At 43.3% G+C, this 25971-nt stretch overlaps 1 protein-coding gene across 8 annotated transcripts in view; it reads left to right on the top strand.

The window, feature by feature from the left end:
- The window catches only part of NCOA6 (nuclear receptor coactivator 6), a 38093-nt gene extending 12619 nt beyond the window's left edge, over positions 1 to 25474 (top strand). For 3 of the 8 annotated variants that reach the window (XM_027704754.1, XM_027704751.1, XM_027704752.1), the window contains 8 exons: positions 91 to 903; positions 3684 to 3830; positions 4752 to 5868; positions 11277 to 11398; positions 12297 to 15305; positions 16869 to 16937; positions 18840 to 18876; positions 21751 to 25474. In XM_027704754.1, the coding sequence (XP_027560555.1) occupies positions 91 to 903; positions 3684 to 3830; positions 4752 to 5868; positions 11277 to 11398; positions 12297 to 15305; positions 16869 to 16937; positions 18840 to 18876; positions 21751 to 21973 (5537 nt within the window). In that variant the 3' untranslated portion in view covers positions 21974 to 25474. Of the gene's footprint in view, positions 1 to 90; positions 904 to 3683; positions 3831 to 4751; positions 5869 to 11276; positions 11399 to 12296; positions 15306 to 16868; positions 16938 to 18839; positions 18877 to 21421 lie in introns of all 8 variants that reach the window. The other 5 variants (XR_003537483.1, XM_027704753.1, XM_027704757.1 and 2 more) reach the window with 5 other exon arrangements.
- The last annotated feature ends 497 nt before the right edge of the window (positions 25475 to 25971 follow it).

Below are 25971 nucleotides of genomic sequence, written 5' to 3'. Positions count from 1 at the left end.
GGAAGCAAGCAATTTATCCTTTCTTGTTTTGGGATGGGTTTTGTCTACAGTAGGTTATTTTTTTTTTGCTTTTCTTTGCTATTTTAATAGATGCAATGGACCCACTCTTATCTGGGCTAAATATCCAGCAGCAAAATCATCCATCGGGATCTTTAGCTCCCCAGCTCCATTCAATGCAGTCAGTTCCTGTAAACAGGCAGATGAACTCAGCCAACTTTCAGCAGCTACAGCAGCAGCAGTTGCAGAATCGTCCTCCCCAGCCACATCAGCAGCCTCAGCAGGGTATTCGACCTTCATTCACTTCACCAGCACAGGTTCCAGTTCCCCCTGGCTGGAACCAGCTTCCTTCTGGAGCACTTCAGCCTCCTCCAACCCAGGGAGCATTGGGTACATTGACAGTAAACCAGGGTTGGAAAAAGGCCCCATTGCCTGGACAAATGCAGCAGCAACTTCAAGCAAGACCATCTCTAGCAACAGTACAAACTCCTACTCATCCTCCACCTCCATATCCTTTTGGAAGCCAGCAAGCTTCCCAGGCTCACTCAAACTTTCCCCAGATGAGCAATCCTGGCCAGTTTACTGCTCCTCAAATGAAAAGCCTTCAGGGAGGGCCCTCACGGGTTCCTACGCCACTACAACAACCCCACCTGACCAACAAGTCTCCTGCTTCCTCTCCCTCCTCCTTCCAGCAGGGATCTCCTGCCTCATCTCCAACCGTTAACCAGACGCAGCAGCAGCTGGGACCAAGGCCTCCCCAGAGTAGCACACTTCCCCAGGGATTCCAGCAGCCTGTCAGTTCTCCTAGTCGTAATGCTATGGTGCAACAGGGGAATGTACCCCCCAACTTCATGGTGATGCAGCAGCAAAACCAAGGTCCACAAGGTTTACACCCTGGTTTAGGAGGTAAGAAGTACTCAGACTTGTATTTTACAAAGAAAAGAAAAGAAAAATAAAATGTCTAGCACAAAGGTTGCTGTTAGTTCTGAAAAGGTCCTGTACAAGACAGAATATAGGCACAGATGGAGTATGAAGTGGGTATGGGTGAATTAGCATCAGTATCACTTGGGTTCTCCTCCCTGTCTGTGTCCTGCAGTGTCACAGTGCTGACCTAGGGATAGGCTCTGGGCCTCTGCAGAGTGGAGTTGCTGTGTACAGTTGTTACTGGTCATTACTGACAGTCATCCTCTTGACAGTTCTTCTGTTGCCTTTAAGCAAGCTTAGGATGTTTCAGAGATGGTGGAGGGGTTTTGTTTTGTTTTGGGGTTGTTCTTTTTTGGGGCAAGGGGAAGGATTTTTTTGAGAGAGAGTGTAATGGAATCAAACAAACGTTTTCTTTCTCTCTTCAGCTTCCTCTGTCACCATTTACATTTTCTACTACAGAAATGAGGTGTTGTTTTGCATCTTCCTTTCTAAGCTGTGGATGTCTCTTCTTGACCCTGTCTTTATTTGTCAACAGTTTCTTCCCATTTAAAGAGGAAAGAGCTATTACTGCCATACTGTTATACTCTCTGCTCTGAAATTAAGAGGTTAAAGGATGTTTTAACTTCTCCTTTGGCTGCGTTGTCTTTAGTTTTCTCTTCAAACCAACACACTCGCATCTTTTCCTTACTAATTCTAAAGTTCTTCTCTAACAGTGAAGGAATTTCTTTGGTCAGTCCCAAGATCTCTTTTGTGGTTTTTTCCCCTTCAACCTCTTGTAGTTCTGTGCAGACTTGTCGTGCTTCTCTCTGCTCACTCATTTGTTCACCTTTCTCTTGGATGTCTGCTCCCCAGCCCCACACACAAGCTCTTGCTTAAGCCATTGAAATAATTTCTTTGTGTACTTATTCTTTGTCCACCTACGCATACATAAATATATTCTAGTGTCTTGCATTCTCATGCTGTATGTCTGAAATCTGCCCCAAACCTGTAAGGAACACTTGTTTCTTGGTGTGCTGATCAGGACAAGCTTCTTATTTGCACTCTTTGTACCATGGGTCTCGTTTGAGTTCAGGTGAATTGTCTCAGTTTCAAGGTTCTTCTTTTAGGATCTGCCAGTGCCCTGTACTTTGTGTTTCTTATCTTGTCTCCATCTGGAAGAAGTTATTAATTGTTTATTATTGTCATATTTCCCTACAGTTTTGCCTCACCAGCCATATATCCCCATCAGGAATCACAGCCGTGACCTCTAGGCAATAAAATCTTTGCATTCTCCTTCCTTCCTAAGTAAACCTACTACAAACACAACCCTACTTTTTTGAGTTAAAAATGACACTGCAAATAAACTATTAAAATACGTTATATGGCCTCACTGTAGATCTTATTGCTTAAATTAGCAATCCTGCTGTGAGCTGTACCCTCAGCTGATATAAAAAGACAGGATTCTTTGGTTTCAACAAAGCTGTGTTGCTCCCACTTGCTGAGATTTTTGCCTCACTTCTGTGCATGCTCATTCTCTGCTGCAAGTTATATGTTAATTAAGTTGTAATTATGGATCTATCTGTTTTTAAGCCATCTTGCATTATGTTAACTAAGTTGTAATTACAGATTTTTTCCTGCTTGCATTTAAAGGTTTGGTGTAGGTGAATGCATTCAAACACTTTCCATTTCACACAGTTAATTTAGCAAATCAGACTTTATATCAGATTTTGAATAGACCAGGCTAACACTTTCTTTTTTTCTCAGTTCAAGTGTTCCTATGTGCAAAACTTCCCTAAAAGTTGAGCAGAACTAAAACTAGAGTCCAGTGATGTGGTGTTTCAAGAAGTCTATGTTCCATATTTGCACATATATCTTGTTGTTTGACCTGTAGACTTGATCACCTTGAAATATTAATTACAAACCTAAGACCAGATTAATTAACACAAGCAGCACAATTAAGTGTGCGAGAAAGCTGTGACTGTGGAAGGAACCAAAGTCACATTCTGGCCCTGGGTCGGAAGAATAAGGAGAGGGGCAGGGCTGGTTCTAAGCCTCAGGTGTTGTCTGTTTGACAGTGAGGTAAAAAGAACTGGTTCTGTGAAATCTATCCATGCTGCTGCTGATGCTGGCAGGTAGAGGGAAGGTTTTCTCTCTGTCCGAGAGCAGCAGTGATGTTTTGCTGTGCCAGAGACGGGCCTGACAGAACTCCTTGCTCTTGCAGCAGGAATAGCAGGGTTACTTGAATGAGCAGCACGTCTGGACGTGCTGAACCTGGAGGTTCCTCAGCCACTCTGGGATGAGAAGATCTTTTGAGTGTGTGTGCACACAGCAGCACTGATAAGGAATGTGTGCCTGGAGTGCTGCTGTCAGAGCTGTTGAGAGGAGCACACCACTGTAACAAAAATGCTGGTTGTTTGTGTATATGGAGTAAGTTAAAAGCCTACTAAGAGTTGAGATGAAGTGCAGCAGAAACCAGTACAACTACATTACTTTAATTTCTAGTTTCTAAAAGTCAAACATGGACTTTTCACCTCCTCTATGTGGTAAGTTTTGTACTTAAATTACAGATTGAAATGAGTCATAGTAATTTGTTAGGCAGGATTATTGCACAGATAATAACTATAAATGTCTTCAGTGGGTTTTGTATATTGGCAAAAAACGCTTTCTGCCTAAACCTGTAACGTGACAGCACAGACTCAAAGGTATTCTCCAATTATAGATTTTCTCTTTTTTTATTTCTTCCTGTTTTCCACATTTACTAATAAGAAAATTCTCCTGTTCAGGAATGCCCAAGCGCCTCCCGCCAGGGTTCCCTGCAGGCCAGGCTAACCAGAACTTCCTGCAAGGGCAGGTGCCTTCCACAGCTCCAGGAACACCAGGGAACAGTGGAGCACCACAGCTGCAAACCAGCCAGAACGTGCAGCACACAGGTCTGACTGCAATGGGTGTTCCTCAGCTTTTTCCTTCCAGAGCACGGGATGCCTTTACCTGTGTTACACAGACCCCAGACCATAACTCTTGCCATTAACAGGGAGTTGCTGACTGGGGCTGCAGCAGCATTCTGTGGGTATTGCTGGATGAGGAAAAGCAAAGCATGAGGCTGCTGTATTTTCTCAAACAACCCAACTATTACTGATGAGGACTGTGGTCCTGGGCTCCAGAAGTAGCTGTTAAGAAATTGAATGAAAGGAGCAGATTTGAAGGCAAGGGGTAATAAAGATTCAACACAAAAGGAATTTCTTGTCCAGAAAAAAAAAAGGAAAATTATCTTAGGAGCACAATAACAAAATAATCTTGTTCTGCTTTGAAAAAGTTATTTATTAGTTCCTTAGTAAGCTTTGGAAGTCTGCCTACAGTGTGAAAATGAAATGTTTAGTTCACAAGTGTCTCTATTTAACAATTCAGTTATTAGTCTTTTGTCTGGATTATGGAAACCCTGATAATGTAATTTCATCAGTATTCCATGTGCATTTATTCTTTAACCCATTATAAAGTAACCTCAAGGTTTGAAGCTTATTTTGGTTAGGAATTACTCTACTGACATTATGGAAGATTTTCAAACTTAGGTACAGATAACAACTGAAATTAAGTTTCTATTCTGCCTCCTGCAGTGGGGTACAGGGGAAGTACTAGTCCAAGTTCTTATTTTGAGATGTATGATCTTCTGTTTTGGCAACTAACATGTATCTATAGCATCAAATATCACATTCCAGAACTGCAAATATGTGAGATATTTCAGTTCCTTGGAAAATGGAGGAAAACAATTCTGGAGTAATTACTCAACATCAAAAGGTGTGAAACCTCTTACGCCAGTTAGTCTCTTACTCGTGTTTTGTTTTTATTTTCCTAAGGTGGCCAAGGATCTGGACCTCCTCAAACTCAGATGCAAGCAGCACATGGCCCACCAAATATGATGCAGACCAATCTAATGGGACTTCATGGAAATATGAACAACCAGCAGGCTGGTGCTACTGGGGTGCCACAGGTTAACATGGGCAACATGCAGGGACAGCCTCAGCAAGGACCACAGTCCCAGCTTATGGGGATGCATCAGCAAATTGTGTCCTCTCAAGGACAGATGGTGAACATTCAGGCTCAGGGATCACTGAACCCTCAAAACCAGATGATACTTTCGCGAACTCAGCTCATGCCACAAGGCCAAATGATGGTGACACCACAAAACCAAAATCTTGGTCCCTCTCCCCAAAGGATGACCCCACCTAAACAGATGATTCCCCAGCAGGGACAGCAGATGATGTCCACGCACAGTCAGATGATGGGACCTCAGGGCCAGGTCTTGCTACAGCAAAACTCGATGATGGAACAGATGATGACCACTCAGATGCAAGGAAATAAACAGCCTTTTAGTACTCAGAACCAGTCCAATGTTATGACGGGGCCAGCTCAACTGATGAGAGGACCAACGCCAAACATGCAAGGAAACATGGTGCAGTTCACTGGGCAGATGATGGCACAGCAAGGCCCCGTGAATGGGAATCCTTCTCAGGTGATGGGAATTCAAGGACAAGTTTTAAGACCCACTGGACCTGGTCCTCACATATCTCAGCAGCTTGGGGACACTACTCCTACAACAAACAACGATGTGAACTTGACACAGATGTTACCTGAGGTTCCTGTGCAGCAGCCAAACATGGTGCCTTCTCATATGCAAGGAATGCAAGGAAACAATGCTTCAGGGAGTCATTTCTCTGGCCATGGGCTGCCTTTCAATCCAGGGTTTAGTGGAACGCCAAATGGGAATCAGGTTTCCTGTGGGCAGAATCCTGTGTTTCCTGTCAATAAAGATGTGACACTCACAAGTCCACTCTTGGTTAACCTTCTCCAAAGCGATATATCAGCAGGACACTTTGGTGTGAACAACAAACAAAATAATCAGAATCCCAACAAGCCAAAGAAGAAAAAGCCTCCAAGGAAGAAGAAAAATAATCAACAGCTAGAACAAACAACGTAGGTTTAACATTACAGTGTTTTTTATAAGGGGCGTGGGGAAGCTCCACAGGCACCTTATCAATATTTTATCAGCAAGTTACGGGTGAGAAAGGACCTGTATTAATTCATGTTGTAGCAGTTCCTTGCAACAGTTACTCTCAAGAGTCTGTCATTGGAATGTTTGTTCAAGATTAAAAATAACATGCAAATATCCAAACTCATTTATAAACCCAATTATACCAGCATTGTTCCTTACCTTTACTAGGTGAAGGAAGTTTAGCATGTGGCCCATGGTGCCACAGCCCTTGGAAGAGGAGGCTGCCTTTTTTGAGCAGTCTGACAGCCACAATCAAAGAAGTACTTTCAGAAGAATTAGAAGCCTCCATAAACGTGTAGTAGAGATTTTTGGGGGTTATTTCCTGAATTATATACATATCCTGACACATTTCCACCTGGAATTGAGCTGGACTTCTCTCTTAGTTGAAGCTGCAGCTAGAATTTAGAGGGAGGAACTTGGTACTTTCTGGGTATGAGGTTAACGAGTCCAAGCACTGCTGGTCTTCCTGGCCTAGGAGAGATTAGGAAGGAAAAAAACCCCACAACTCTTGAGTGGGAGGAGGCAAATGGATAATATTGGAAGATAATGAATGAATGTGCCTGTTTAGTGGACATACAAGATTGCAGAATCTCTTCTTTCCCTTTTGGCCATTACATTCTTCCTTGGCCAGCTGTCCTGTAACCGTTTGCCATTGACAGTCTGCTAACACCAGCACAGGGTAATTCCTGTTGCTGTCCCATTATTCATCTTAAATGGTGAAGGCAGATACACTATATCTAATTATCCTGATGCTGCAGATGAGCCCCAGGGGCACTGACAGGAATCCACCTGATGGAACTTCTGGGGATTGTTTTCGGTTTGCTTTAGGAAAAATGGAAAAATTTAGCACATAAAATTATAACTCAGGAATATCCAAATATCAAAATTAAATTCTTAAAACCAAACAAAAAGGTAGCAGTGGCACATTAAGCTCCTAATGTGGCTCTGGTTCCACCAGTCCCACTCCTTTGAGTGATTGTTATGTCTCTAGGCTGAAGTTTGTGCTGCCTTTCCCAGGGACGTGTACAGTTCAGTGCAAAGAGAAGATGGCATCAAGTACTGAGCAACTGCTTAATATTTTAATTTTTCCCTTAGTTATTCAGTGCGTAGCCCCAACCTGCATTTTCTGCACAGTGTCAAGATTCCTTCATGAAGATGGAATTAATAATCTCATGAACATTTTAATTCTGGACTGAAACAACTCACATCATCTATAGCAAGTGATCTTTTGTGGCAATCATTAATTGGCTTAACTAGTACAAAAATAAAACGCAGAAATGCTGTAAGGTAAAGCAAAGCATGCTAATTTAATAGGCTGTGAAAAAAGCTTTCCAGGTACCTGCCGTGTAGTTGTTTACAGGCATGGTATGAGGAGGACACAGTCTGTGGCCAGCTGTGGAAACCTGGGTAAATTAACTTGGCCAGAACCAAGGGGCCAGCGTGTGGCTGGTCTGCAGCTTCAGGGTGACTTGGAAACCATATCACAGACACGAGCTCCTCCAGCCCAAAGAGATTCCAATAAAATAATAGTAACCACTGCTTAGCAAGCACCTTGCCATGGAAGTGACAGAGGAAGCAAAGGAGTTGGCATTGTCTTCTGAAAAGAAAATCCATTAATCATTAAAAAAACCCTTGTTAGGATTTTGTTTTCATTGGCCTTACTGATGACCACCCAGCCTCAGTGTGGCCTGGGAATATCAGTAAATGGATCTATAAAATTCTCTCCTCTGAGCTTACACAGCCCCACAAGACTATTTGCTTATTAAAAAGTTTTCTCAGTAGGAGAAGCCTAAATTGCAGCTTTTCTATTGAACTATGACAACTCAATTCTAGCTCTTAAATAAGGCTCTGAATCAGATTTCAGTGTAATTAACAAAGGAAATACCACTTGGTACCTACTCTATTACCTAAATTTTCATTTTATGTTCTCTGCCATTGCAGAATGTTGTTCTGATATGGATTAGCATTTTGGTTCTAAATGGACTATATCCTTGCAGAAGCATTAAGAAGGGAGCTGTTCTCACACATGTTTCTGAGATTAATCTCCAGCAAAAGGAGTGTGACTGCAGTGGAAGCTGGCTGCAATACCTTCCTGCTTCCCTTGCTCTTGGCTTCCCTTGCATTGTTAGGCAAGCTCAGCATTTTCCTGCCTTGGAATTGCTGATTCTTTTAAATCTGATTTGGATCACCTTCTTTGTCATCAGAAGCAAATATGATGCTTTTCAGCATCCTCTCTGTCATTCTTCCTCAGAAATTTTATAATTCAGAGCAGCAAACCCTGTGTGGAAATGCAGCTAATTTGATAAACACATTAAAAAGAAATAATTTCGGAGAAGTAATAAAAGTACCATTAGTAATATGGATTGCAGACTGAGCATATTGGAATGTAAATAGGGTAAGTGATAAGCTATTGAAAGAGTTTATTCAGCTGAGTCTAAAATAGTTTTAAGGGCTTGCTTAATTGAGCAGCTTGGCATTGGAATGGAACCCAGGACATTTTGGAGAAGTAGGTTGTTTAAAAGTGTTTGCCATGTTTGTTCTGAGCCTGAAGACCGTAGGTAATGGGATGTAAACTGAGGACCAAGATGCTGGATGAAATGGGATTGCAGATCAAACGCCTTGGTTAATTCTATTAAATCCATGCACAAACAAGCAGTTGTTTAATGTTCCCCTGTGCACAGGCCACGAACATCCTGTGTGCCACTAGAACAGAACTAACCCACTGGGGAAGGGCACTGCTGGCGTTTGGGTTTGCAGGGCCCAGAGCAGGTGGTGACAGCCCTGCAGGACAAAGAGGCTTTTCTCAACCAGACTCGGAGCATTTCACCGCAGGTCTGAGGGTGACAGACCCCAGTGCTCTGGGAAGTGTCCCTCCCTCAGCAGCAGAGGACGAGCCTTTCTGTACCACAGGAGCTGTTGCAGAGCACTGGACTGAGCCAGCAAGGTTGGCTCTGCCACATCTGTACCGTCATTTTATGTTTGCTCACTTTGTTACAGCAGCTGCTGCCTTTTGTGGTTTGGTTGATTTTGTTTGGGTTTTCTTGGGGTTCTCTCTCTACTCTGACAAGGGATTTTGTATCTGAAGGTTGTACTTGAGAATGCAGCTGGTGAGCAGAGGGTTTGCTGATGACAATCCAGACTGTACCTGATGTGCAGTTACCTTTTTATATTTTTTTACATTCAGAGCAATAGAAAAGAAGAATAAATGTAGAATATTTTGTCCCTCTCACACAAACCTCATCTTGTTATTAATATTCATAATTGGGGGGGGTGTTGATGAGTGGTGGTTGCTAAACATGCCCCGTGAATTTCAGATACGTTCAAATGATGTTTAAATTTTCCAGCAGTGACAGCAGCAGTCTCTCCTACCATAACTGCTCTTCTTTGTGAGCAAACCAACCTCGGGTCTGTTTTGCCGGGTTTGCACAGCTGCCTGATCAGATCCATCTGGCAGGAGGTGTTTGCTAAGGATCCATCTTGCACCAGTATTGTTTTCAAGGTTAAACTTGCCTGTGCTGTGGTGCTCTGTATCAGCTTTTAGCTGGTCTTTAACTGTTGCATTTTTAATCTCCCACCATTATAAATAAATCATAAATAGCAAAATTGCAAATTTGAGATTGTATTCACAATTTTAGGCAGTTCTTTCGGTTCACATGGCTGGTACCTGCTCCAAAGGCTGCGGCTCCTCTGGGTAATTTTCTTGCCAGAATTTTTGTTCATTTGTGGCTGCTAATATAATGCTCTGGGGCATACCTATCCATTTTGCCAGTTTTCATCAAATTCATTGGTGGAGGCAGGTAAGTCTACACCACCTGCCTCACAAAAATTGGTGGTGTGCTGGATTAGACACAGGGTTTCACTCCAAATGCTTCCTTGGCAGTCCTTGCCCTCAGCAGCAGTGCTTGGAACAGCTCTGTGTTTGCCCCATTCCTCACCTTTTGTCCCTCTTGGTTTATGTTCTTCCCAGTTGTGACCCACGAAACCCAGGGATTTCCAGTCACACACTGCTTTGTGAATATTGATTCGGTAGCTGATAGAACATTAGGACTGGCCTGGGTCTCTCCCTGTCAGCTCTACAGGTGCCAGAAACTGTTACTCTCAAGTAAAATTAAATAGGATAGATCTCTCCACCCTTATGTAATTCACATTCTTATTTTGCTGAAGTGTCTTTTTCTGTGGCATTTCTGCATGATTTTGCCTCTCTTAGTTGGGAGTGGACTGACTTTGATGTCTTTAATTTTGCTTAGAGCTTTTCTTATGTAGATCTCCCCACTGCCCAGGTCAGTGGGGCATTCTGCCCCTCTGCTCTGCTCAGGTGAGACCCCACCTGCAGTGCTGCCTCCAGCTCTGGGGCACAAGAAGGGTGTGGGGCTGTTGGAGCAAGTCTGGAGGAGGCCATGGAGATGCTCTGAGGGCTGGAGCCCCTCTGCTCTGGAGCCAGGCTGAGAGAGCTGGGGGTGTTCACCTGGAGAAGGCTCCAGGGAGACGTGAGAGCCCCTTCCAGGGCCTAAAGGGGCTCCAGGAGAGCTGGAGAGGGACTGGGGACAAGGGATGGAGGGACAAGACAGGGGGGAATGGCTTCCCACTGCCAGAGGGCAGGGTTAGATGGGATACTGGGACGAATCTTCCCTGTGAGGGTGGGGAGACCCTGGTTGCCCAGAGCAGCTGTGGCTGCCCCATCCCTGGAAGTGTCCAAGGCCAGGCTGGATGGGCTTGGAGCAACCTGGGCTAGTGGAAGGTGTCCCTGCCTGTGGCAGGGGTTGAAAAAAGATGAGTTTTAAGGTCCCTTCCAAGCCAGACCAGTCTGGAGTCACAGAGGCCTGTGCTCTGGAGGGTCACTGGCATATCTGACATGTCAGTGCAGTTTTGCAGTGATGGGATTGGAGGTCTCTGATACCTGAGCAAGTCACTTCTGGAAGAAATGGTGCTACCTTTAAAATTAATGAAAAATACATCTACCCATAGCACTTGCTTATCTATACAGATGTCATTCTAGCCTGTTTGGCTGGAATAAATATATAGCTATATTATTCAGAATATCCATTGGTATTTTCTTAGTTATAAAACTAAGATTCAAGGTAGAAATAAACATTTTAAGATCAGTAGAGCACCAGGCAACTTGTTTCCTTTTCTGTAATATTTTAGGCAGAGGAGGGGCTATACACAGACCTGGGATCTGTGTTCCAGTTTGGCATTTTGCATCAGAGGCATTTTAGTGGGTTATTCCAGGTCTGTGGAAAGTGCTACGAATTAATTGAGTACTTAGTTATAGAAGCAGAAATCAAACACTGATTTAACTGGATCTTAATTGCAGTTATGTTTCTTTCAGTTCTTCAGAACCACGTCCAGCTGGCCTGGAGGAGAGTGATCAGTCGTCGATGTCTGGAGACCAAGGAATGAATTTAGATAAGTCAGGCCCTAAACTCTCAGATTTTGCAAGTAGGCCACCAGGTAGTAGGATTCTTCTGTGGATTATCTAAATGTAATAAGGAGAGCTTTTAATTGATCTTTTAACTGTTCTATTTTATTTGTGCTATCACACATTCAAATTTAAACCTTTTTTCCTCTTAGTAAGCAATTGGTACCATTGTTTAAGTGTTCTCTTTGAATTAGCTCAAAATGAAGAGGTGGCCAGGTTCTCATGTATCATCTTGCAGGTACCATACTGAATACTGCAGAGTTATTCAGCAATAACATAATTGATTAAAAAATTTTGTATTTCTAGCTCTAGCACAGACTGATGTCTTAAAAATTTAGCATTAACCAATAACTGATTTTTCAGAATAAATAGGGGTTGTAGTTGAAATTATCCTTTGCACATAGAGAGGATTAAATCTAACATCTGCAACGGGATTTCTGTTATAAACCACACAAGTGATTCTTAACACTGTTTTTGGCCAAGTAATACATGTCAGGTTCTACTTTGTACACCAGAAAATGTCAGGTCTGTAGCAAATATACTGGTCCATGACCCTCGGGGGCTGTCAAACTCTGGAGTTTGCTTTAAGGAATATTAATTAGAGAAAGTCCAACTCTGCATTTGTCAGTGAAATCAAGCCCATGGGCTGTTGCAGAGACTTTTCAGGTGGCATGAATCTGAGTTAATAGCTGATACACCACACTAAGAGATCTCCAGTTAAATCCCACACGTCATACATTAAGTAAAAATATTTTTATGAACTAAGTCAAATCTTTGGCCGTGTTTGCATAGCACGTTCTGTTAATGTGGCTCTCACACAAGATAAACAGGCTCCAGGCTGTACTTTCTATCCAGTCCTGTTTGTTACTGAAATTCTGCTTCTCCTGATATTTGGTTGGTTTTAATGAATGTGTCATCCTGTTGTCTTAGGTTATCCATCTCAGGCAGTGGAGCAAAGGCCACTTCAGCAGATGCCACCTCAGCTCATGCCACACACGCAGCAGCCCCAGCCCCAGCCCCAGCAGCAGCAGCAGCAGCCCCAGCCAACACCACAGCCAGCCCAGGCACCCACACAGACACCGCAGCAGCAACAGCAGCAGCAGCAGATGATGATGATGCTGATGATGCAGCAGGATCCCAAATCGGTCCGGCTGCCTGTGCCACAGGGAGTTCACCCACCCCGAGGGCCTCTGAACCCAGATGCTCAGCGAATGCCAATGCAGCAGAGTGGGAACATGCCAGTAATGGTGAACCTCCAAGGGCCTGGATCGGTGCCTCCATCTCCTGATAAGCAAAGAATTGCCTTGACGGGCAATCCTCCTTTGGGAAATAATGCAAGAAAAATGGTTTATCCAGATAATGTACAGAATCCTTCCAGCTCACCCCTCAGAGAGGTTTCATCAGTATCCTCGCTTCCGGAAGGAGGTGGAGCTGAGGGCCCCCCAACATCAGGAGCTCAGAATAATTTGACATCTCATTTAGTAGTTTCACAGAACCAATTAATGATGACAGGACCCAAGCCTGGACCATCCCCACTTTCAGCTGCCCAAGGTGCAAGTCCCCAGCAGCAGTCTAGTTCTCTGCCTAGTGCTCTTACACACCATTTTCCAAATGTTGCTGCCCCATCACAAACTTCAAGGCCTAAAACCCCGAACAGAGCGAGCCCAAGGCCATACTATCCTCAGACTCCTAATAACCGTCCACCGAGCACAGAACCCTCAGAAATAAGCTTGTCTCCAGAGAGGCTCAATGCTTCTATAGCTGGTCTGTTCCCTCCCCAGATCAATATTCCTTTACCTCCCAGGCCTAATCTCAATAGAGGATTTGATCAGCAGGGTCTGAATCCCACTACTTTAAAGGCCATTGGACAAGCCCCATCAAATCTCACAATTAACAATCAGTCTGCTTTTACAGCCTCACAGTCACACAAACTGGAAGGTGTGGTCATTAATTCAGGCAAACAAACCAACGCTGGAGGAACAAAGAGAGCAAGTCCGAGCAATAGTCGAAGGTCCAGTCCTGGATCCAGTAGGAAAACTACACCAAGCCCTGGCAGACAGAATTCAAAAGCAGCTAAATTATCATTGACAACTCAACAGAACCCATCTCTCTTGCAGAACATGGAATTACAGAGAAATATGATGGCCGGTCCCTCTTCTTTGCCAACACCTGTGACTACAAGTTTTCAAAATAATCCCATGCAAAGTAACCAGAGTCCTGCAATTTCTGTACCTGCTGTGACTGGCATTCCTGAAGACAATAAGGAGACCCTAAGTGTGCCTCAAGATACTGAGAGCCAAAGTGCACAAGGTGTCCAAGGTAACAAAGACCAGCCCAGTATTGAACTCAAAGGTATCCCTACTCCAGAAATGAAAGTGTTGATTCCAGAAGAACAGTCAAAAAAAGATGGGCAAGGCTTAGACACTAGCAAGCTTCCAGTCATGGAGGAAAGTAAAACCATGGTATCTCCAGCTATGAGGGAGGCCCCAACTTCTTTAAGTCAACTTCTTGACAATTCTGGAGCTCCTAATGTAACCATTAAGCCCCCTGGGCTGACTGGTCTTGAAATGGCACCGATAGTCACCACTGGTGAGGAGCTAAAGAAGATAGCTGTCATTCCACCACTGCAGGATTCATCCTTGAGCAAGGAGCCCTCCAGTTCACTTAGCTTGCCTCAAAACAATGAGCCCTGTCCAAATCCAGGGCACCAAGAACTGGGAGAAGTAAACTCAACTATGGCACAGAGTGTTCCACCAGTAATGCAGAGGCCTGTCAGCTCTTCTTCTGTTTCAGGTCCTTTAGCCCCCAACCAGATAACAGTTTTTGTGACTTCCAACCCTATTACATCTGCTGCTAATACATCAGCTCCGTTGCCATCTCACTTGCAACCTGCATTAGTGTCCACTGTTGTCACAATGCCCAACGTGGGGAGCAAAGTGATGGTTTCAGAGGGACAGTCAGCGGTTCAGTCCAATGCCCGGCCACAGTTCATTACACCTGTTTTTATAAACTCATCCTCAATAATTCAGGTTATGAAGGGCTCTCAGTCCAGCACGATTCCAGCAGCCCCCATGACTTCTAACTCCAGCCTGATGCCTCAGTCGGTCGCGGTTGTTGGTCCTTTGCATATCCCACAGAGTATCAAGTTCTCCTCGGGGCCCACTCCTCCCAGCACATCATCCAGCAGTCCTGTGTCCAGTATTCCCACCAGCAGGTCACTAGTTCTGAATCCCTTGGCATCTCCTGTTCAGCTGCCACCTTCTGCTACAGCTTCTTCCAGTGTTGCTTCACACCTTCCTGCTCAGCAAGTCAAGGACTTCAGTCCAGAGGAGACTTCCCAAGGTGGTGGGTCGGGTGACCAGAGCTCTCTGCCCGCAGTGCAGTCAGGACCTGTTGTTTCACCTCTGCTTACGAGCAGCCCGGGATCTGGGAACAGACGCAGCCCTGTTTCATCGAGCAAGGGAAAGGGAAAAGTAGACAAGATTGGCCAACTCTTGCTGACTAAAGCATGCAAGAAAGTCACTGGCTCCCTGGAGAAAGGCGAAGAGCAGTATGCTTTGGATGGAGAAGCAGAAGGTCAGGGACTGGAAACATCAGTTCCAAATAGTTTGGGAACAGAGCAACCACCAGCAGACCTAGATAACAAAACTGTGACCCCTCCAGCACCCAGTCTTACAAAACAGAGCACTTCTGGGCCTGGCAGCTCGAGCCTCAGCCCCACGGCTCCTGCTCCTGCCTCCACGTCCCCGAGCACACCCACGAGCACTCCTGCCCCCGCCGCGCTCCCGGCTGGAGCCCCCCCGGCAGCCGCGGAGCCCCCCGGGCCCAGCGGGAACAGCGGGAGCAGCGGTGCCCCCGGAGGGGCCCCGGCAGAGCTCCCCGGGGCCGCGAGGGCGGAGGAGAAGGCGGGAGCACCGCAGGAGCTGCTGCCGAGCGCAGGTAAGTGCGGTGCTGCCCGGGGAGGGGAAGAAATGGGATTGCTGCTGTAAATCCCCACATGCTGCTTTCCATGAACGTCATAAAATGTAGGCACTGCAGCCAAGGCTGACACTTTTTTGTTTCTAATCTCTGAGCGATACACAGGCTGGTATTCACCAAGATTCAAGTTCCAGAAGTTTTATTTCAGTTTCGATGTGCTGCTTAAGTGGGGTATTTGTCATTAACATATAGTGCAAGAACAGAGGAGTAATTTCATATAAATGTTGGAAGCAGGGAGAAAATGTGGATGCATCAGTAATGACAAATGTTTAAGGTGCCTTTTATACTGGTAGATACACTGGTACTCTGCTTTGGTCTTGCCAGAGACTTTTTTTAATTATTTCAATTTATTGATTTAAATATTATATTTTTAATTAATCCCAATAATACTACTTCCCTCTTTGAATAACCCTAATCCTCTAGGGAAATAACTGAATAACCTCCAGAAGAGAAAAAAAAACAAACCCATACCAAGTCCCCATTTGTCTAGGGAATAACTTAAATAACATTTCAGACAAATTCCTGAAAAAGTGATTAGAATTGCATCTAATATAAAAACATAAAATACCTTCACATTTGAGCTCTTTTCTCCTATGTTATTTTAATTTGAACATCTAGCAGACTTTATATATGACATTTTTAATTTATTGAATATGGTGTGAAAATAAACCCATCACTCCTGAAGTGAGCTGAGTGTCTGTTCTGCTTTACAACATGAATTAGACACAGAAGATAAAAGCATGGAAAATAAAATCCACAGAAGTCAAGGGAACTGAGAGATTCAGCCTCAATGTGACTTTCCCTGTGGCTATTGGATGTTTTACCTGTATGCCACTGGAAAATGAAGCCTTGGAGCTTCAGAGAAGGAATTCTGTTTTTTTAGGAGAAAAATGGAAGTGTATATTGTTTATTTAAACAGGAATGTTTAACTTTTTGTCTTCCTGTTCTCCATAAGTTTATTAGCACATATAAGAGAAAACTAGAAAGCATTAGTGCAGCAAAAATTATTTTTCTATCTTACTTTTTTTACTTGGCAATCTAAGAAATGTGAAGTTGCATCATCTTTTTGCCAAAGGACTTCAAGGGCGACTCTGGAGCATATTTTGCACTTTATTTGAAAGAATGAGGGCATTGATTCGTTAACAAAGATGCCATTTTCCCCCAGAACTTCTGTTGGAATGACCATTAAAATGAGAAACTGCTGAATTTCTGGGACTTCTTTTAATTTCTCAGTCTGCTGAAAAATCGTTACCTTTAAAAATGTGGTTTATATACTCAATTGCATCACTTATTCTACTTTGAGAAAACTTGCTGGGGAAAGTTTTGCCAAAGTTTATTTTAAAATGGGGAGGTGTGTGTGGTGGGGGGGGGAAGTGGAGGGTAGGTTAAAAATATTGCATTTCTAAATGCCAAAACACAGTCAGCTGGGAGATAGAGAATTTTGTACCAGTGGCCCAGTCACACCACAAGAATTCCTTTGACTCCCTTTGACAATAATACTTTTTCCCTCCACTTTTATTCTAGCATCCTCTCAACATTTAACACAGAAAAAAAGTTCAGTTGCAACATCAGAAAATACTGTTCAAAGAACAGGTAAATCTTCCTTCGGAAAACCAGAATAGAGGTGAACTAAACCCTTTATGTTTGGAACCGAAAATGCATTTATTTGAATGCATATTCAGTGGTCACTAACATGCTGGGTAGTTTGGGGTTTTGGGGGGGGGTTTATTATTATTTGTGCTTTTGGGATTGTTTTTCTTTGCTAGATACATTGTGCTTTAGAAGTCTCCAAATCTTTGTGGGAGATTCAGCATGGGATCAAGTAAAACAAGAAAAAATCACTAAGGAAGTTTTTAGATATTCAGTGATAGACTGGAGGGAATGGATTTGTAACAACATGCTGTGTTTGAGTTTTGAAGTCCCGTTCAGTGCTAATAGGAGTTTTTCTTTTATATTATACCGTTCTGAACATATTTCCAAAAGCCATGCTGGGAGTGTGTTTTAGAGTTGTAACCTTTTTTTTTCTGTTCATCTTTTAATGCCCCCTCAGCAGTGTTTGTTTCAAGATGGAGCCCTGGCAGATGACTTTTTGGTGTTGCCATCTATTATCATGGTGTTTCACCATCAATTTCTAGGAGTTTTTTTAAAAAAGTAATTCCTAAGATGAGTAGGGAAGATGGATAGATGTGGGCTTGCTTATGGGAAGTGCCGCTCTCCATCCATTTGCCATCTCTAATCTGATTAGAGTTTTCAGAAAGTAAAAATTGTGCTAAATTGTTTTCTTTGACCTTCCACTAAAACAAAGATGGTCATACACCCCGTTGATTCACATCTGACTCATTGCCCAGTGCTGCTCTGGCTGTATTGTAGAGTTCCTGCTGGGGCTAAGCACTGATTCCATCCATTTTTTGCTATTGGATATTCTTCCTGTTCAAATTTTGGTTAGGAAGAAAGGTAATTCTTTCCTTATGTTGCTTAGTCTCTTCTTCCTTTGTTCCCAAGACATCTGTTTTTCCCAGACGGTGCTGTATCCATTTATACTGAAGAGGCTGATGTGCCAACACTGCAAGTTTACCCTAAGAGGACAGATATTATCCATTTTCGGACTTTTTTACACCTTCATTCCTTATGCACGCTCTAGGAAACTTTGGGTGCTAAATTGATCTCAAAGGCAAAGCCCCAGTTTGTGCCCCACTGTCCCCAAGGTTTGACTGGGGGGGATTGAGCTGGAGCTCCCTGTGGGCAGCTGACAAACCACAGGGAGTTAAGCCCTGACATTGCAGTGTAATCCCTAAATCTGTGGCAGTTTCTCACCAGAAGGGCTCTGTTTAGGTGTAGATCCTCCCTTTCAACAAAGAATCTGGTGGATACGAGGAGAATTAAAATATGGACAGTAAAAAGACTTGATATGTTATGCTGAAAAGGAGAGCTGTTTATTGAGGCGAAGACTCCAAAGGAAACCTGACCTGTATGTATGAAATCACTGAGAGAGACAGAGAAGGCAGGTCGGACTTCTCTTTATAACATCTCCCCTGAGAATTTCTCCCATTCTATACAAATATAATTGGACTTCATAAATTTGTCTTCCTCTGCATTAGAAGATACTGCTGAGAGACAACTGGGTTAAGGCAAAATTTTACATGCATAATAGAGCCATATGGGTATCTTTTGATTAGTTTAAAACTAATAAAACCTAGAAGTTTCGGAAGAAATGAACTGTCTAAAATGGAAGTTTAAAAAGGGAGAAAAGTATAGCCCTTGTCAGGGAGTTTCTCTACAGTTTTTTTTCTCAGGGTTTTAACTTTTCCCTGTCTTAGCTGCTGCTGGCTGTAATCAGACCTGGCCAACATGGTATTTGATATATTGACTTGCTTTGCTTTGAGAGAAGTTTATTCTTCAGACCTAATACCTTGTAGAAAAATGTGAGCTAGTCATGCCTTGTCAGCGGTTATGTACTGCTACAGCAGACTTTAAAATTATCTTTTTCTCTTGTAGAACTTGAGACAAATGCTGCAGTAGTTGCTGGTCAAAGGTAAGGAGATAGTTTGTGTAGATTCAGAGTAGATATAGTTTTTGTGGGAGGAAGTCCCTTTCTCTTTGCTCCAGTTGCTCAACTTCATTTTCTTGGCCATACCCTTTCTTTCCTGCTAAGAAATCAGGCCAGTTGAGTGTTCCACACCATTGCTGAAATGTAGAACATAAAGTAACTTTTTCCCAAGTCTATGTTCTTGGCAATGTTTCCTTTTATCCCTTCAGGCCTGAATGTTTCATGTCCTGCAATGGTCTTGGTGGTTCCACAACAAATCAAAACTAAACCCTCCAAAGCCTGTGGTTTAGCATGTGAATTTTTGTTTTCTGAAAGGAAGTCTTTCAAAAGTTTGTTCTTCTCCTGCCTTCATGATTGTTTTCAACAGTTTTTCTCTATTTGCTTGTTGACATTTTACCAAAACCTGATAAGGTCAGGTAGAAACTTCATGTTGTCCTGGTTAAGACATTCAGTAATTAAAAGATCATATTTCAAATGGTTGTGTTCTGTCAGAAGAAAATGACAGTTTTGAAGATCTACTTCTGTAAGATTCTAAACACACTGGGCTCTTACTCTTAGTCTGTAATGACAGACCTTGGTAAGGTTTTTGGCTAAACTGTGTTTTTTGGCTAAGCTGGCACAGCTGACGGGTTTTGGATGCTGCCCTCATCAGTGGAACGACCCCTAAGCCAGGGCAGGAGGTGCAGCCACCCCGCTGGGCTCCTCGGGAGATGAGGCAGTGTCTTCCTTTGTAAGAGAGGGAATGCAGTAGGCTTCCTCAGATCAGGAATGACTCTGGATGGAATATTTAACTGTATTTACCTTCATCTGGTAAATACAGAATTGGCATCTTTCAAGTTGTATCAAAGATGAACTGAAATTTCACAGCAAGTTTTCTTCAGGGTAGAATTTTTCTGAAAAGCTGAAGGTGGAACACTTGGCAGTTGAGCAGATTCTCCAAATAAAATGTCCTTATGTGACCATCTCTAAACTCAGCACATCAAATTACCACAAAGGCATTTTTCTGGGTTTTTCTGATTGATGTTTTTCTGAGCAAGACTAGAAAAGAAGGAAAGTTTGCAGGCAAACTGAGTCTAGTGATGGGTGATACGGTGGGCCCCTGTGGGCTCCTGGAGTTAAATACCACATGGGACAAACCTTGATAGAGTCACAGATGGTTTGGGTTGGAAGGGTCCTTAAAGCTCATCTCCTTCCAGCCCCCTGCTGTGGGCAGGGGCACCTTCCACTAGCCCAGGTTGCTCCAAGCCCCGTCCAACCTGGCCTTGGACACTCCCAGGGATGGGGCAGCCACAGCTGCTCTGGGCAACCCGTGCGCCTATTTCTCCCTAATATCTAATCTAAACCTACTCTCAGTTTAAAACTATTAAAAAGCTTTAAAACCTTAGAGGAACCTTGCAACCCACAAAGCACTAGAAATATTTTCACTTGGACTAACTTGATTTCCTCCTGTAAAACGAGGGAAGTGATATGTTGGTTCCTGTGAGACAATCCCAGCTGTGGATTCAGTCACTAGAATCTGTAAAAATTACCTGTACTAACTGAACTTCAGCTGCTGATGCCTGTTTGCTTCCCTCCTGTGTGGTAGGTGACTGCTGGTTCAGCTGCCCCCATTCCGTAGGAGAAGACCAGTTTTAGACCTGGTTAAGGGATCCAGTTTATAGATGGCACATAGTTCTGCCTTATGGGGAAATAGATTTCAGTCTTTATTTTGTATCTGAGACAATCCATGTGCCTCCATAGTCTCCTCTGCTGTGTGTGTCCTTGCTTGAGAATGTTTGTCTTTCCTTCCATTGACAAACTGTTTTATTTCAGATACCTGTTACTTAACCCTGCCAGTATGTGTCATAGTCTCTCCCCTCAAAGCAGGACTTCCCTGAAGGGTGACACTGCAGTGGGGCCTCTGTCACACACAGGTCACCCTGCACTGTGTGTTCACTCCAGTCTCTGATTCAGGCAGCTTTTCTTGAAATCCTGCAAGTATCACCCAAAGGGCCTGAAATGAGCTTTCTTTTGCCTTTTCCATTAGCAGAGTAATTTATTTGGTTAATTAATTACCTTTGAATTCACAGGAGATAAGTTTAGCTTAATCTTCTGAAACTGCTTAGTCATCAGAAATTGTCTGGCATTAAGGAGAAAACATCCAAAGTTCAGAATAAGTTTACAGGTTAAAGAGTGATAAAATAAAAGAGGAGTTTAATAAAAAATGGTAGCACTCCATTTATTGTCTCAGTGGCAAGAAACACAGATTTCCACAGTACCTAAAATTATTTTTTTATAGCAGAAAAAGCTTTCTCTTGCAAAAAAAAAAGGTATTTTAACTTCAAGCTCTGAGGCTTGCAGAAAGTTTTAAATAAAGACTTTTTAATATGTGAAGAAATCACTTGGATCAATGAAGTGAGTCCTTTTAGCAAACACAAAAGCTGGCATACTCCCTGAAGAGTTCCTAATTCCTCCTGATGTTCATCTGCAATTTCAACTCTGTATCCCCATACTGCAGCAGTCTCTAATGTAACCTGTTTGCTTTTCCTAGACTTCAGTAATGGTGGCACCTGTGGAAAACAGAGCAGACAATTTATAATGCATCTAATTTCTTGGTCTTCTAATGTTGAAAATATTCTCTTTGAGGACTTCTCAATTCTGTATCCTCTGATAATTTTTGATAGAAATGGACTATACTCTGGCTTACTCAGGTCATTCTTCATCTGATAGAACTTCTGATATCTCTAGCGTTTCATATCTCCAGTGCTAATAGTCCGGAACTGGCACCTGTGTCGGGCCATCCTCCAGCTTGTCTGACTTGCATAGAAAAACATTATTCTTCTTACACTTCATCAGAAATATTTTGTCCCACTTTATTAGTAATGAGACAAAAGAGAATTGTGAAAAGTCTAAAACTCCAAATAGAAGAAATTCAAGAACAGAGGATTCTGCCGCTTCACAGGAAACTGTAGAGAACGGGCAGCGCAAGAGATCCTCCCGACCTGCCTCTGCGTCCGGCACGGCAAAAGGTAACGTGCACAGCATCCTCTCTGTGGAGAGGGCAGGACCTGGCCTGCTCCCCCAGATAATGCCCTTGCAGTAGCTGCCTCCTAATGCTGGTTTGCAGCTTGTACACGTTGGGTTCTTTAACTCTAGTTTCAAGGATTTAGCCACAAGTTGGTGTTGAAGCATTTACTGACATCTGCACTGGCAGTAAATCCTGTATGAATTCCCCTCTGTTGCATTTGTGGAACTTGCTCTGCAACACTTACCACCATAGTGCTCAGCACCTTGCCTAGTTGAAGTTGAATTCTCTTGGCAGAAATGTGTGGCCGTTGAAAGGACTGTACTCAGATCAAAAAGTGACATTTTCTTTTTCCTGAAGTCCGAAAGACACAAGATTTAAGTCTTCCCAAGTGCACGGTCAGCTCTTGCCAAATTAAATGCTGAGGTTCAGGCATGGTCTGAAAGCTGCCAGGATGGCAGCCTGGAGCATCAGGGAGTGCTGTGTATTAGCACAGAGCCTCAGCTCCTCTTTCCAAGAACACCTGAAATCCTGAAGTTAACCCATGGCATTAGCAGGTGCTGACATACCATATTCCTACCCAGGTTACAGTCTTTCACAATTATGCAGCATTTGTGTGATACGCACAGCCCAGTGCCAGGCTGAAGCTAATTCTGTCAGAATCTTATGTTTAAAGGGTCAGAAAAATGCTGATGGACCAAAGTTATGCAAGAAGGTAGAGAGAGACCATCAGGAGGCAACACTCTACCAATATTTTAAAGATAATATACAGAACAAAGAGGTATTAATATAAAATGATTATAAAAGGAAGTCAAGTTGAATTCATCAACCATTTCCATAATGGAGATACTAAAGTGTGATGGTAAGAATATTGTCCTTTAAGAGTTTCAGAGAAGCCTTCCAGCTATACGTCATTGTGCAATGACTCCCAAAGAGTACACAGGGGACCTATATGTTCTGCACTTTTGTGGCTGTTGAATTTAAGTACATTTACTTCTTGTGGCAGGATTGTGCAGAAAAATCTAAGTCTGTTGTAAAAATAAATTCTCTTTCATGATTGTGAAGAAAAGTTTGAAAAATGTGAAGCCAATGTAAAATCCCTTTGGTGATACCTGCCTGAGTTTGAGGGGATCTGAAGCGTGTGACCTGCCCCACACACTGACTGGATAAACCTAAAGATGACAACCAGTGACACGTCAGAGTCTGAAAATGTGGGAACATGAAAGTGCATCAAATTTAAATAATACCAGAACTCTCCTAGGGGTTGGTGCTGACTGTGTAATTCATTTACCTCTGTGAGTAAAATCCTTGCTTTTAAAACATGCATCTGAATCTGCTGCAGTGTCTCAGGGGTTTGCTGGACACGTGGGTGCAGCTCTCCATGGAGTACCTGGGCTGTGGCTGCCTTATCTCCAGGCTGTAGAGAACAGGAGCCAAACCAGGTGCTTGGTGGCAGAGGGTAGTGAGGTGGCTGCGGAAGTGTGACCTGCCTACAAGTTTGCCACTTGTGCCTACTCTGTTGTACATTTTGGCTAGTGAATCAGAGCTTAATGATTCTGGTTTGGGTGCCCCAGGCCTCAGTGCATTACCTGTATCCTGAGAAACCCCCTAATGCATGGTAACAGGAATGTGGGAGGAGTTACCTCTTGAGACAGAGGCTGTTTAAGGTCATTATAAAAGCAGCAATTAAGAAAAAAACTGAAATACAGTAGGGAGAAAGAGAGCAGACTTTGACTGGTGGGAGTAGGAACTCCATTGGTAAGCATTGGGAGGCAGGAGGCAGAAGGGTCACTGTGAGAGAAGAGAACACATGGAGAGTCAGCCCTGGTCCATGGGTTTGGGGAGATGGTGGTGGTGCTCCCAAGGGACTGGGACAGGGACCCATTCCTTCTCCCAAACACGGAGCTTGGAGCAGCAGCAAGGGTGGCAACAGCTGGTGCTGAAGCTACTTCAAAGCCAGCCTTGCTGCTTGGAGGGGTTCCAGGCTGCAGTCGTGCCTGTGGAGGTCTTTCACTCCTGAAATTGGTACTGTACTGGTATTTTTTCCCTTTCTGGAGTACTTTTCCAGCAAGGGCTGTTTCAGCATTTACTGTAGCTTCAAGTTTGTTAAATTTTGAAATTTTGATTGTTTATTCAAATACTATATGTAACAGCCATGTACTGCTACTGTTCTGGTTTTAGGTGGACTTGGAAATTTTTTCCCTTTTGACTCTTAAAATATACACAGCTGCAATAGCTTTTGGAAAACATTGTAAAGAGCCAAAGAGACATTGCCAACATTTTAAATCACGTTTTTTAAAAAAATCTAAAGATGCAAATGCCTTGGTCCTTACTCTTTTTTTGTTTTGAAATGGAATTATAGTGCCTTGGTAAGTGCACTGGCCACGTCACCTGCTGTCTCCATGGCTCTGCAGGTGTTAATATTTGTGTCTCTCTGCATAAGCAGTGTTCCTGTGACTCAGTGTACACTGAAGAGACTTGTTTTCCAATGACTTTCCAAGAACTCAGACAACTAGGTTCTTAACTTGCATGGCAGGCTCCAAAACACCTTCCCTGGCTGTTGTGTGGCACCATCTCCGTGGTGCCTGGGGCTGACGGACGCAGGTGGTGCCCAAGGCTGTGCTTCCTTCTGGGAAAAGGCCCAGCAGGCTGTGGCACGTGGGGAACTGAACTTAAAGAACAGTTAAAAATATCTGGCTCTTCTTTTGAAAGCTGTTATATTAGGGCTTCATAAATGTCAGACTCCCAGCACTGGTGCCTGGAGCAGCGCGGGGACCGTGGTGTGTGTGGCTGCCGACGCTGTCGGGGCGATGGGTCCAGTTGTGTGACAGCGGCTGAGGAGTCAGTCCCAGTGCTGGGAAATCCTGGTCTCCAGAGGTTTCCACTCTGGTGTGAGTTTGGAAGAATAACAGGGCAAACCTCTGGGGAATGGCTTACCGACTCCGTATCCATGCTTTTTTTCTTCTCTTGATTTCAGAAACGAGTGCCAGTGCAATGCAGTCAAAAAGAAGAAAATCCAAGTAAATTACTGCATGGAAACATGAGACTTGTAAATGAGTGTGAATTTACCAATAGCAATTTTGAGCTGTGATTTTTCTTTTTTAAATAAAATTCTGTACAGTAAGTCATTTTAATATTATACTGTTCCCAATAAATGACTTTTTTTTCTAAAAAACAGATAAATAGTTATAAAAACTGGGTTCTTCTAAAACCCCCTGGATTTGCAAAGTGAAGTCCAGGGTTAGCACATTAGGGTTATGTGTTTGTATGAAATGGACGGGGAGGGGAAGATAATTGTAAAGTTATTTGTTTCCACTTTTCATAAACAATTTAGAATACAGGGTTGTCATTTTTAGGTATTAAAATAATGTATTGTGCTGTTGTTTAAGTACTGTATGTGAATAGCAGTCTGAGGGTTTATAAACAAACCCCATCTTGTTTGGAAATGTAAATAATTTTATTATATAGTAGATCTGATGTATTTGTTGTAGAAATGGACCAGTGAAACAAAAAATAAATTTAAGGGTTTGTATAATGTGGAATCCCTCATGCTCTAAATAAATGTTATTGTCCTATAAATTGGGTTGAATTATTATTAGCAACAGCAGCAACATCATTCCAAACAGGAGGATTGAAGGGATTATTTAGAGCTCCGGGCCTGCAAGCTCCTTATATGGAGCTTTAGAAAGGAATTTGTTTAACCACAAACAAATTAACTGATGCAGCTGTTCCTGCGAAGCAAGGAAATACGGGAGGGCCACCCTGCCCCGGGATCTGTGCAGGGAGCAGCGGCTGAGGCTCCCACAAACAGCCGCTCAGCAGGGAGCGGGCAGGGGAAGGGCCTCGTTCCGTGGGGTGAGGGCTGCGTTTATCTGGTAACGCTGCTGCCATCAGTGGTGCTGGGTGGGGTTGTGCCGCCGCGGAAAGTAGGTCAGGCTTGGTGTTCCCAGGAGAACCGGGAGCCGGGCTGTGCAGATTGCTCGGGGCTTTGTGCACAAACACTTTCACCTTTTCTCTTTCTTACTGAATTTTAAAAATACGTATCTCAAAAGGCCGATTAAATATAAATTGTCATT

The sequence above is a fragment of the Neopelma chrysocephalum genome, unplaced genomic scaffold (genome assembly GCF_003984885.1).
Source record: "Neopelma chrysocephalum unplaced genomic scaffold, ASM398488v2 Primary Assembly neopelma1_286, whole genome shotgun sequence".
Lineage (NCBI taxonomy): Eukaryota > Metazoa > Chordata > Aves > Passeriformes > Pipridae > Neopelma > Neopelma chrysocephalum.
Note: the sequence above shows the minus strand (reverse complement) of the source record. Positions and strands in the feature narration are given on the sequence as shown.